The 14,324-nt window shown below is 38.0% G+C and overlaps 2 protein-coding genes across 2 annotated transcripts in view; both read left to right on the forward strand.

Annotated features, from left to right (window-relative positions):
• Nucleotides 1-14,324, forward strand: part of LOC133517631 (uncharacterized) — a 394,272-nt gene that overhangs the window by 295,847 nt on the left and 84,101 nt on the right. The gene's annotated exons all lie outside the window — the stretch shown is intronic.
• LOC133517622 (transcription factor Sox-14) lies at nt 12,136-13,998 on the forward strand. The gene has a single exon (XM_061850966.1). It carries the CDS (start codon nt 12,283-12,285, stop codon nt 13,375-13,377), a length of 1,095 nt encoding a protein of 364 aa, XP_061706950.1. The 5' UTR covers nt 12,136-12,282; the 3' UTR covers nt 13,378-13,998.

The raw sequence follows: 14,324 nt of genomic DNA on the forward strand, positions 1-14,324 counted from the left end.
AGCTGGATGCAGCATAGGTAGGCTTTTGCTCACACATTACTCCAGCCCATCGGTTCTCATGTCGGAGACGTATTAAGGAGAGGTGGCCCCCTGTAAGGAGAGATGATGATAGCTTGCTCTTACGTGTGCGGTCTTGTTTGTGTCCAGTCGAGACGTGAGACACCACAGATGACGTACAAGCACATGCTAGATATGTAGAATTAGACTGTGAGAGATACTTTATAACGTGAACATATACATATATAAATATATATTTACATGTTTGGAAATACTTTTGGATTTGGCAAATACTTTTGAACCTTGTTTAATGCGGTGTCTATAGAACGTGGTCTAAATCCCACCTAATATTGGGCTTTCATTATGATGCACTGTCCCTGTGATTTCCGACCAGTGATATATCTATGCTAGGCCTGCATCAAATTAGTACCTAGCCTGCTATCCTGTATTGTTTGCCTGCTTGTGTAGTTTGTATGTGTGCCGTACTAATAAGCTTGTTAATATGTCATTGTGGACGCACATGCCATCCCACCCGCCATAACATTTTCCCTTTATAACATTCTTAAACAAATTGTAATATTCTTTAATCGAAAAATAAACTTACTTTATCCGTAGTAAAATCACCCAGACCAAAACTACAACTATGAACCACAAGTTCAACAAGCAATATAATTATGAAAATATTTTGTATCAGAACTGTCGTTCAAGTAATAATCACACCTAAACCAAGATGTGCGGGTTACTATTGGACCATAAATATTTGGAAGATCTTGGACTATACTTGGTAGTTTTACGGTATCTGTAGTTTCTTGGCTGGTAAGACACATTCATAGCTACAGTTGTTTCCAAACTGCAATATCGGGTTGGGTAACAACATATAGTTGGTCAAACCAATTTGTCAGTAAATAAGAACAAAAAAAACTATACTCATCCTTTTCTTTTGGATGCTAATACTAGTGTAAGACAAAGATAGTATGACTCCCTCTGTCTATGTTTGAAATGAGATAGCCCTTTGACAAACTATATACTTTAAGTTTTGTTGTCATAAGCTACTGAAGATTAGATTCCTATTATATAGATACCTATATTTAAAATTAATAAGGTAATAGTACCTACTTATATACCTGATAAAATATTCAAAAAGTTGATAATAATGACCAGGAATAATCTCGTGTTTCTCATGGATAAAGTATACCTAACTAATCGACTTAATTATAATAAAATATTGACAGGCTGACGATACCTAAATATGACAATCATATTAGCTAAAACAGGACTATAATATTGAATTGAATAGCGAGTCAGATAAATTATTCTACATATAGGTAATTACAAACTCAATATTTTTGACTAGCTAACACCAACAAACATTGAAGATCCATCGCCAACAATACGGCGGCCATATTGCCGCGCCGCGCAGTGTTGCCAGGCGCGATAATTAATAATTTGCAGCGCCACGGCGCGCCACTCGCGCTGTCATTAGCGACACCTCGCGCCAATTAGCGCTTCGGAGTGTTGATGCGCGCTTTTTATTTAACGCAAGCATTACGAAAACACCAACATATCTACGTCCCAAATTAAACGATAATAGACTTTTTGCTTATGCAAATAACAACATCTATATACGGTTTTGTAACTTTGTGGAAAACAACTCGGCAATTATTGAATGGCTCGCGACGTTATGACTATAGTGGTTTGGTTGTATGGAAGTGTCAAATGTGATTCCGAGTGGTTTTCGCTTTATGATTTTTCGATGGGAAAAGTTGTTGGTTTTTTGTAGCTAATTCTGTGAGTGCACATTTGCATGATGATCATGTAAAAATAAATGGCACGGTAGTATCCTCATAACACCTAAAACGACAATATTGTCTCATGTTTTTTCCAACAGTTATGCAAAATAGGGTATTTGACTACTAGTCAAATCAGTTTCTTTTTTCTAACTGTCAAAACAATTTTCCACTAAGGAAAATACATAAAACACTAGCAAATGACGTCACGGTCAAGTTACCTACTTTCTAGTTCTTTAAGAATTATAAAATAGAAATAGTGTCTAAAAATAAATACATAATATCTAATAATACTGTCTATTGCGTGGTTCGAAATAATTCATTTTAAATACAGTCTTATACCCTATTCCCGTTGTAAGTACATAGATCCATTTTAACGACAATGCTGCCTAAATGCTTAAATCAAATTGCAGTACATCCGAATTACCGATAGATACTTTATACTTGTAATAAGAGAATAAATAGGTAACGTGTTTTTAAACGCCTTTAAATCAATATCTACATAGATTTATAGTTATTTATAACGCAACATACGATTGCATTACAAATTACTTTCTAGTCGATTTATATGATTACTAAATTGTGATAGTCAAAAATAAATTCTAATAATAACATCATAATCCTACGATAAGTCATTTTAATAAAAAAATTGAAATATTCACCTGAAATGTATACTTATTGGTTTGCTTTTGCCAAATTACCTACAATAATATAGCGTATTTCATTACATATCTTAGGAATGTCGTTAGTTAAAATAATTAATGTTCATACCTACCTACAGCATACAAAATGTTGTAGGGTAAGTAGGGTTGTTTTCATCGGAATGTTCTACATATAGGTCTGGTACGATAAGTACATCTATTTACTAAAGCGTGACAAATAAAATTTATACCTACAATAGAATAACAGCGGTGTCATCTTACAGAATATTTAGCTTTGTAAACATTATCCTAAGTACTTGCTGAAATATATATAAGTTTTCCATCACATTTTCTACCCACACAGTGTACTTGTTTATTACAAAGTATGTTAATTATGTTAACGGCACCAATCATGGCAATGCCGGATTTAGAGGTCTGGAGGCCTCGGGCAATAAAGGAGTGGAGGCCCCCTGGCACCAAATTTTTTCCAAATAAAATGGTAAATTTACCGAATTCTCTATTGTGGTGGGCCCCTTTTTTGTGGAGGCCCGGGGCAGTAGCCCCGGTTGCCCTCCCCTAAATCCGGCCCTGAATCATGGGACATTTAAGAGAAAATTTGGAGAAATTTTGATATTTCACCGACATCTGTAAAATTTCTACCGCTTTACGATTTAAAAGCTGAATGTCAAATTCGTCCTTTATGTTTTCTATGTATTTAATGAAACCAACTGCAATTGGTTTCAATATTATTAATCTATTAAAAATGGTTTTTTGCTCCAGTAATGGGATGTATGGCGCCATTCATTTTCAAACTAACAAATATCAATGAAAACTTAAACTGAAGCAGCTCTTCGGCTCTTGTTTATGGTAAAATGTTGCCAGCGATTAAAAACTGATGGTAAATACTCCTTTTACAGGATTTGTCTATACCATCCTATTACTGGTGCATGTTCCATTATAGGGGTGTTTACTATATAAGTCCATAGACGTAGCATTTCCATGCTTTATCATTGCGAAGTCTGTGCAGCAGAATTAAGTTGGTTCGACTCTAGTTATTTGTATAACATGTATTGTTTACTGTTCAGTTATTGTACGTTACAACTACATTTTCTTTGTTTTAGCAATATCCGTATTACCTTAAGGCACTTTGCAATAAATCGCATACGATTTTTGATACATTTCAACTTTTTATCGATCAATTGAATTATTAAATATATTAAAACCAGTATTAAGTCAATTGAATTATTAAATATATTAATTAATATTATATGGCAGTCAACTTAAAATACGTGAGTGATATGTCTCACGGAAGTTCAGTGATCAATTGAATTCGTTGAAATTACTCGGCTGAGAAACTGAAATCGCATGCGATTTGCTGCAAGGTGAGAAGAGGTCTTTGTTCCAATTGAAATCGTTGGGTATATTCCGGTAAAGCATCGCAAAGATAATCCCGTGGTACTGAGGGACCGCATTTAACGCCGGCGACTGTATCTGTAGGCCAATTCAAACTTAATTTTGACTTCTAAATGGTGTTATTTGGTTATTATACGTGCATGCATTTCGCTTGTAGTCCGTTTATGTATTGGCGCGAGAGGGACGTACGGACGAATGACATTATTTAGATATCGTATTGATGTTAGAATGTAGTTTGAATTGGCCTCCTGGGATTCATTAAATGGAAACTGGAGCGCAGTGGCGCCGGCGCGCCGCGCCAGCCAGCGCGAAAACGTTTCACGCTCTGACAGTCTTGCAGTCTGCCAGCGGAATAGACCTAACCTATCTGTCTAATCTAATTTGAACTTAAACTTTTTTTGGTTTGTTTGTTTGATGTGGGTACTGTGATAATCGACGACGACGTCAAAGATAATATTATTAACGTATACTGTTAATCGCTAAATCTATTGTAATAAAATGATAAAGGTACTTATGGTAGACACTTCACGTCGACGACTTTGTGTAGGTAGTTATTCAGTGGGTACGTTTTAAGTGATCGTATTAAGCACATAACATGAATCTAACAGAATGTTTTTATTTCCATACCTACATATAAATAATATCGTAAAATATGTATCCAAGTATTACGACAATGTAGTAGTATTGTTATCTATTTATAAAAAAAAAATTGAAAATTAATGTAATTATTAATTAGCTTTATGTACCTAGTAAACATAATATATGTAGGTATAGATTTAATTCTCAATCGTAAATATTGTATGGAGCAGATTTCAAACACTTACCATACATAATTAGCACAATCTTTGTCTATTTAATATTTGTATACCAAAATAAACAAATTATCTCTGGTTTATTTACCTCAAACTCATACGGTGAATAACTGTAATAACAATAGGTACTTGAAAAAAATTATAACTATAATCCTAAACGTTGTAATCAAAATTTAATTACATTTAATAAAAACCGCTAGTCATTGTATTCCACAAATAAATGCATCTTATTAATGTGTGTATTTTTTAAATTCCTGTTCCTATCTTCCCATTATCATCTTCCTAAATGGTAAATATACAAAAGTATAAGTAAGTAAGTAGTAGTAGTAAGCAGGTAGGTACTAGGTACCTACTTAAGTATAGGTATATTTTTTAAAGATTTTTAAAACACTCTTTAAGAAATACCTACGTTATACCATAAGAAATATCCAAAAAAATTCAACTTTAAATAGGCTTTTCCGATCTCAACATACTAACACAATTTTCACAATCAAACATCAAAACAATTTCAAGAACGCACATTCATCGCCCAGTTCGCAGACGCTAGGCCAAGATCAAAACGCAACAATAGAACACTAGCTGTCTCCCTCCCGCGCACATGTTCGCCATACAATAGACTGAATACACGACACAGGTCGCATCTTTGTTATTATAATTCTGCACTGAATAACTAATAGATGTTTTGAATCAAAACTTTTGTTATTTAATTGCAATTGAATTGAATTTTCATATCAACAAGGTGTTTGTTTGTTGGGTGTTGTGACGAATCCTGAATCCTTTGAAAGAGAATAAGATAGCTTTACACATTACACAGTTGGCGACTTGAGTGGTTTATTGTGTTAAAACAAGTTAGTATGATCCGAATTGACCATAGACATAATGATTTAGTAGAATAATAACTCAAAACAAAGGTTACCTATAAGATGTAGGTAATAGGTACCTAATTAAAAAAATCTAAAACAATTGTCTGTGCTGGGTATAAGTAGGTATTCACCACGCTACCTCCATGACTAATCCATTGTCCCGTATTAGTTCCAAAAAAATATGGCAACCCCATTTATGAGTTAGTAACTTTTTATAAATAGGTACATATTACCTTAGGTTAGCTCGAAGAGATCCCTTTTAGGGATAAGTTCGCCTTTGTACATAACATTTTTTTTTGTTTTGTGTTGTCTGTTTTATGTTAACCTGTTTATGGGCAATAAAGTGACATACATACATATATACCTTCCATTAATGTATAGCAATGGTGGCGGAATGGTGGCCGCTTTCAGACGAAAGGAGTGCCTGGCGTCCGTTGGCTCGTTGGGTGGACGACATTCGGAAGACTGCGGGTCACTTCTGGATGAGATTGGCTCGGGACCGGGATAAGTGGCGTACTAGAAGAGAGGCCTATGCTCAGCAGTGGGCGATAAAAGGCTGATATGATGATGATGATGAATTTATAGCAATACTAATACCTATGTTGTAATAATTGATAGCTATAGATTATTTGCCGATGTATCGAATACCATCAGATTAATAGATAAGTAAGGCGCCATTCATATATTACGTGAGAAGATTTAGGGGGAAGGGGGTCGAACATGGGCTATTTTTTATCACACGGGGGTGGCAGGGGGTCTTCATAATTCTAGCATAAGATCCCAAAGATGCGAACATTTTCAAATTTCTATGAAATTAAGACGTTAAACGCACTCTTTGCTATCAAATTCAGTGCAGAGTTAGCTTAGACGGACTCCAGTACCTGTGTATTGTAGGTACAAATAAACTTTCTAAATTGTTTGTTTTTTAATAAAAGCTAAACCAAACCAAACGTGTATTCATTTTTCCTTTAGATTCTTACGTATGTAATACAGGGGGAGGGGGTCGGCCTATTCTTATTTTTTCTTACATAGGGAAGGAGGGGGTCAAAAACTGGCATAAACCGTCTTAGGTACGTAATGAATGAATGTCCCCCATTCTAGAATCAGCAAGGAGAAAAGTGGCTTCACTGCGATTTTCCAGGAGGTTCGAATATTGTATTTCTACAGAGTGGCCCAAATTAGGTTCACGAATCATTTTTACTACTAATTTTAATTTTGAATCCGATATTGTAAAAAAAATAAGCCAGAAAAGGCCCTAAAATTATTTGTTAACGCTTTTGGCCATCTAGGTACGAGTATGATGACACAGTGTAGACGCAGATGGACTATCAACCAATCGTACACGAATATCTCTTCGTCCTCGTTTCCTCATGACTGAGGGTCGCGACCACATGAGATCTTTATTTTGTGCACCAAGGCTCTCCGTTCTGCACGATACGACGTTACGACGAACGAATATAATGACTTGAGAATCCAGCTGGAACAAGTACTTGATTGCATATGGTAAGTAGGCAAGTAACACAACTGCTACACTATGTACATAGGTAAGTAATTGAATAAATAAATAATAAATATGATAGGGACATACTTACACAAATTGACTAAGTCCCACGGTAAGCCAAGAAGGCGTGTGTTGTGGGTACTCAGACAACAATGTACATATAAAATATACAAATACTTAAATACTTACATAGAAAACATCCATAACTTAGGAACAAATATCTGTGCTTATGACACAAATAAATGCCCTTACCGGGATTTTAACCCAGGACCATTCGCTTCATAGACAGGCTACTAACCACTAGGCCAGACCGGTCGTCAATTGTGAAAATGTTCCATTTTGTAGCTTGCCATAAGGATGCCTTGACAGGTTATTCATATAAAGATACAAGCAAATCTCATCCTTATGGTGGGACAAAGTGGGAGCTTCGTTTTGATTAGACTTCGACACTATTATTGAGCCATTTTAGGTGTCAAACTAATTTTGTTATTTTAATAGCTAAGCTATAAAGTATAAAGTGAGCTCTGAATGGCGCAACAATTAAAGTCCGAGATATTAGATGTAAGTATGAAACAAAACACCAAGCAAGAGCTTATCGGAAATGACAACTTGTCTTTAAATCTCCCACGTGGGGACAGTACCTATACCTATCAGTAGGGCTAAGATGGTCGGCTCTTTATAATTTGTCACCATGCCTGTCATGTTCTGATGTAAGTAAGTGCGAAAGTAACGGGCATAGTGACAAACAATAAAAATGGAACCATGTTGCCACTGCTGTTCATAAATACCTAAGTACCTATTATACTCGTACCCACTTATTTTTATTCCCTTCGAAACTTTCATGCAATAAAGTTTAATTAAATTCTTGTACATACCTCATACCTAGGTGATGTAGGTATTGAATCTTATACAATATAAATTATATAAAATGAGTCCGTTGTTTTAAAAGGTCAGGTGGAAACAACATTACTATTAGACCTGGTATATAGATTACATACGTAAATCGAAGGTTAAATCTAAAAAATCTAATCGACACTGGGCTACCAAAACTTTTTTCAGTTGACAAGTCATAATACAAATAACATAAAGCCTGACCAGTAATATATGATCAGGCGCCATATTACGGAATTTCATTGGAACTAAGCTTTTCATACTAAACTGAACTGTCACCCTATACATGAGAATAACAGCGCCCTCTTGACAATGATCATATATCTCTAGTCGGACTTTAAATAGGTAATACTTATCACAGCCAGGGATCCTATTCAAGACGCTTTAATAGGTAACATGTCATGATCTCATGATATGACCATATAAGCCATATCAAAATATGCTATTTGTGAGAAGAAAGGAAAACAATATCTACGAAAAGTCACGTATGTCATGATCTCATGATATGACCATATAAACCATATCAAAATGTGCTATTTGTGAGAAGAAAGGAAAACAATATCTACGAATTGGCACGTGGCTATTTCCATGCATTATTTAATTTTCTATCGGCATTTTCTGTCAACGGTTATCATCTTGAATGGAAGAAACGACGAGGACTGTGAAGTTAGGTTATCTTAAAATTTATGAAGGTGCAGTAGGTTCAGATAACGGATTAAAAGAAGTCATAGCGCTTCTTTGGATCACAATACGGCTGCCATAAATTAAATTAGCAATCTTGAGGCCTTTCTCTTGGGACTTCAGCGATTCGAATCCTGAGTTTTCCTCAATAGTAAATCACGAACATAGGTCTAAAACGCACTTTGAAAAGTATAATAAATTTTGCACAAGGACTATTATATAGGGGAAATACGAACAAAATGACATGTATGGACAAAATGACACAGTGGGCTTATTTCGAAATTAGCGGCCTGAAGTAAGTTTATCGACACAACACCTCACTGCTGCCATTTTTACAATTCTGAGAGATATCCAGCATCATTAGATTTATCGCATCGAGGTAATAAGTGTGAACGTTTTTGGTGCCCATATATCTAAGTTTATTTTATACATGAGTTTCTTCAGTTTCACTAAAACTGATTACCAATGATATTACCTGCTGATTTGTCTTAATTTAACTACAATGAGCATATTTTAATTTAGTATTATTTTCAATTGGGCAAAACGACATACATTTATACACTGGACAAAACGACATAAGCTATGCCATATATGATATGATATGATTTATTTATCTCACAATATACAATTTCACTTAAAACTACGCGTGGTAAATTCTTAGGAATTTATATTGTGATTGTCGGTTTGTCTTACTTTATATACATAGGAAAAACATGTGACAATTAATAATTCATTTAAAATTACTAAAGTTTTTAAATTTCAATTGTATAAATTGAGATATAGATATAGATTGATATAGAGGATGACAACAAGTGTTCCTATAATATTCGCAATTATGTTTAATCCCGTTCTAAGCCCAGTGAAAGCTGGTTAGGTAAAAAAATCGGACAAGTGCGAGTCGGTCTCGCCCACCGAGGGTTCCGTACTTTTTAGTATTTGTTGTTATAGCGGCAACAGAAATACATCATCTATGAAAATTTTAATTGTCTAACTATCACGGCTCAAGAGATACAGCCTGGCGACAGACGGACAGACGGACGGACGGACAGCGAAGTCTTAGTAATAGGGTTCCGTTTTACCCTACCCTAAAAATTGTCCTCGTTGTATCCCAAAGAAGACCAAACAATTTTTTTTGTAAACTAGTCCTTATAATTTTAGTAAGTATGCCATTATGTCCATTCTTAGTGTGTCATTTTACCCATACTATATAGATTTATAGATGAAATGGTTTTTTAATTCCTGTATATTTTTCTATATATATTCTGTAATATTGTTATAATATTGTCTACATTGTTATGTCGTACGTTCAATTTAATGAAAAAGCTTTGCTAATGTTAGTCAATGAACCTATGATCACTATTAATAATAAGTGAAACTAATTATAATTAAGTACTATAAATAACGAGTTATGGTTCAAAAATAAAACACCATATCATTATGAACGTAAGTACTTCCCTTTTCTTTTTCTTTTTTTTAACAAAAAAATTAATTATAAAACATGATATCCGCGCTCCCGGACATGCACTTCCATCTCGCTCACGCGTACGATCAGTGAGAGTGAGAGAAGAGCACGTACTTACTGCAACTTAATACCTAACCTAATGGAAACAAAAAACGAGTTTGATAGCCTTATACTTATGTACAAAACAAGCAACATTACAACATTTTAATTTAAACAATATGTTGTTCAATTACCATTAACATTTATGGAAGAGAGTGCCTCCTATCACAGGTACCTATTTGTTTCTTTAAATAAAAAACCGGCCAAGAGCATGTCGGGCCACGCTCAGTGTAGGGTTCCGTAGTTACTCTTCCGTCACAATAAGCTAAACTGGAGCTTAAAGTATAGTAAATTGTTAACCAAGGGATGAAACGGTACCTTTCACCCGAGTTAAAAAAATAGGCAAAATTGCATAATCAGTACCTATTTAAAGTAAGTCTTTTTACTATGAAGGGAAAACTTTTTGCGATAACTCAAAAACAGCTAAACTGATCATTTCCGCTATAGTTTTCATTTAATGTCTTTCTTAAGCTCTACTTCCACGATTTTTTTCATATTTTTCAGACCAATGGTTTAAAAGTTAGAGGGGGGGGACACATTTTTTTTTTCTTCCGGAGCGATTATCTCCGAATATATTCACTTTATCAAAAAATGTTTCTTAAAAACCTATTAGTTTTGAAAGACCTTTCCAACGATACCCCACACTCTAGGGTTGAAGCGAAAAAAAAATTTCACCCCCACTTTACGTGTAGGGGAGGTACCCTAAAAAAAATTAAATTTTTAGATTTTATTGTACGACTTTGTCTGCTTTATTGATTTATATATCCATGCCAAATTTCAGCATTCTAGCACTAACGACCACGGAGCAAAGCCTCGGACAGACAGACAGACAGACGGACATGGCGAAACTATAAGGGTTCCTAGTTGACTACGGAACCCTAAAAAGACAATAACACTTACAATTGTATAAGTACCTAATTCTTAAGCAGATTGAAATTTTTTTTTAATTTAATTTTATTGTTGTTTTCAATTTATACTTTAAGTTCAGAAAAGTATTAAATGCTGAAAGTAAGTTAACAACCATATAGGGTACCTATGTCCATACTTATGTGCAAATCGCAAACATAAGTACGTTATGTCGAAGTTTTTTTAAACTTTAATGTGGATCAGAAGGTAGGTAAGGTATACCTACTAGGTAAAGCTATAACTAGAGCAGAAAACATCCTGTTCGAAAAAATACAAAAAATGACTCAAAATACGGTCAGGATCATTATAGGTAATACACAAGAAGTTAATAATGCATGAAAACTTATCCCGAAGCTAGGCAGAAAAAAAATGAATAATATAATAACCCACATGCTTTGACTAGACTATACCTGTGGTATATTTTTTTTAATAATCAATCTATTTAATTAAGCATGTGTTTCAAGAACAATAAGTCAATTGTTCTTTTACCCAAGTAACCGACTTTGTAATTGTAGTTCGTCGGTTAGTGACCTATTTATTATGAAAAGAGTGTCATAATATCTCCCATTGATAGTGTTCAGCGGCAATTGTGGGAGGCTTAACAAAGAACGGGAGCATCATTGAAACCAGCAGCATTGTCGCGGGCCTTGAACTTATATTAGCGCAAATACGCGCCAGCTGAGCAAACGTGGCCCCCGTGCCGCCGGCGTATGCTGATTTTGAGGTTAGGAATAAGTATAACTTTAGTAAAGGTAATGAAGTCTACCGACCCATTTAAACTGCAGTTTATTCTGAAACTACTTAAGCAATATTAATGAAGAATGGTGGCGTTTTGTTTACGACATAAGCGGATGCCAAGTGGGTGCACACCGTCGGCAAACAAAATTGAGATTTGCATGAGGCAGCGGCGCGGCACGCTCGCCTCGTTCGCCGCGCGATTAAAAATGCAGGCCGCGCGGGTGGGAGGGTGCGGGCGGGGCGGGGCTGCGTTCCGGCGCGCCATTGGACGGCGGATGGGCCGGGCGGGGCCGCGGGGCGCGCGGGGCAGGGGCGCGGGCAGCCGCCGCCGCCCGGAGCCAGCCGCCTCACAACGCACGTAGCCTTCGCGCCGTACGGTACCGCGAGACACCTCGCCGCTCCCGCCGCGAGTCCATGTGAACGACCGACAGTTCTCTCGTTGTGTAAGGTGAACGAAGTTCGGCAAGCTGTACGCGCCGCAGGAAGACGACATGTTGACGATGGAGACGGACTTGAAGGGCGGCAGTTTGCACGCCACCGTGCCGCCGCACCACGCGCTGCAGCACGGCTACGGCTCGCTGGGCGCGCTCGGTGGCATGATGCTACCGCAGCAGCAGCCGCTCTCGCAGCACCAGCCGCTGCAGCACCAACACCACCAGCCGCTCGCGCAGCACCATCAGCCGCAGCCGCAACATCAACAGACTCCCCACAATAACAACAACAACACCAGCAAAAACTCCAACTCGGACCGCGTCAAGCGCCCCATGAATGCATTCATGGTGTGGTCGCGCGGCCAACGCAGGAAGATGGCGTCTGACAATCCAAAAATGCATAATTCGGAAATATCAAAACGTCTCGGTGCACAGTGGAAAGATCTCTCGGAATCCGAGAAACGACCGTTCATCGACGAGGCGAAGAGACTTCGCGCCGTTCACATGAAAGAACACCCGGATTATAAATATAGACCACGGAGGAAGACGAAGACGTTAGCTAAGAAACAAGAAAAATACCCTCTCGGAGGAGGCGCTTTATTAGGAGCTAGTGAAGCGCAACGCGCGTCGGCTCCGTCGGCGCAACAGCCGCGTGATATGTACCAGATGACTCCTAACGGTTATATGCCCAACGGATACATGATGCACGATCCGAGCGCATATCAACAGCAAGCTTACGGATACCCGCGATACGACGTGTCTCAAATGCAACAAGGTGGATACGGCGGTGGTTACTACGGCGGCGGACAAGGGTCGCCGTATCTGCCGCAGCCGCCGTCGCCGTCCGGGTACGTGCTGGGCCCCGGCTCGCCGGGCGGGTACGCGCTGCCGCCGTCATGCGCATCGCACTCACCGAGCGGCTCCTCCGCCAAGTCGGAGCCGGTGTCGCCCGGCCCGCCGGGCATGAAGCGCGAGTTCGTGCCGCACGAGCCCGCGCAGCTGAAGCGCGAGTTCGGCCACCACGCGCACCACCACGAGATGACCATGAAGCGCGAGTACGGCCAACAGGACCTGTCGCAGATCATCAGCATGTACCACGTGCCGGACGAACAGCGGTACGCCGCCGCCAACGAGCGTGCCATGCCGCTCATCTGAGAATCGCCCTTCGCGTGCGACATCGACATCCCGCCGCTCTGAGCGGGCTCGCACGCCAGTGACTTTGTTCCCAATCGGTTCGGATCGGACAGTGATCGTTACTGCACATACTGCTAGGTATGTCCATTTATTTGTTTTTAAGGACGCTGTTAGTGTTGCGCGTTGCTCGGCCGCCGTCGGCCGGCCGGGAGTTCAATTAAATGTTGTTGATGACCTGTATTATATTACAATTATTGTATTTTTTCATGGTTTTAAGTTAAATATTTTAAGATGTGATGTGCGGATGAATGAAAGGTGGCGTGCCAGGTTGAGAGACGATGTAGTGTTTGTGGTAAATTGAATACCAAAAAAATTGAACAATTTGTAAATATAGTGATAAAGGCTAGAGTTAACGTTGGAGTTAGTCGTAAAGCGTAGGTAGATAGTAAGCCGTGCCACGACGCCACTCGTACTCCCGTCGTGCTTTGTACAAATATTTGTTATATGGAAACGAACGTTATAAAGCCTCGAAAGACTAAAATATTGTAATACGAAAATGTACAGTGAGTGTTATATAGTCAGTGGACACAAAAGTATATTGAAGAAAAGATGAAGTTATCAATAAACGACGCGTTAAAATGACATGCTGTTTTGTTCCTCCCAGCCCCCACCCATGTTGTAATGAGCAGGTAAAAACGAGCCGTTTTTAACCGCATTTATTCGACCGTAGTTTGCAATTAAATTACTAAGTGTTGCTTGGCGTCAAATGTTTGTAATTTCCGCCCGAGCTTGTTTTTTAAATGTTTAAAAATGTTTTTATACTCATATCTATCTGGTTATAACACAAACGTGAAAATTACTGAAAATGATAAGTTACCACTTTTGCACTGGTAACTAATTCTGTAGCGTTGCGAAGAAGCCTGTAAAAGATTTCAACGGGTTTTAACAATATTCTCATCTCATTATCA

Source organism: Cydia pomonella, chromosome 5 (genome assembly GCF_033807575.1).
Source record: "Cydia pomonella isolate Wapato2018A chromosome 5, ilCydPomo1, whole genome shotgun sequence".
In the NCBI taxonomy this organism is placed as follows: Eukaryota; Metazoa; Arthropoda; class Insecta; order Lepidoptera; family Tortricidae; genus Cydia; species Cydia pomonella.

Excerpts from the sequence above, each read along its gene's own strand:
- LOC133517622 (XM_061850966.1), top strand. The coding sequence starts at position 12,283 with ATGTTGACGATGGAGACGGACTTGAAGGGCGGCAGTTTGCACGCCACC.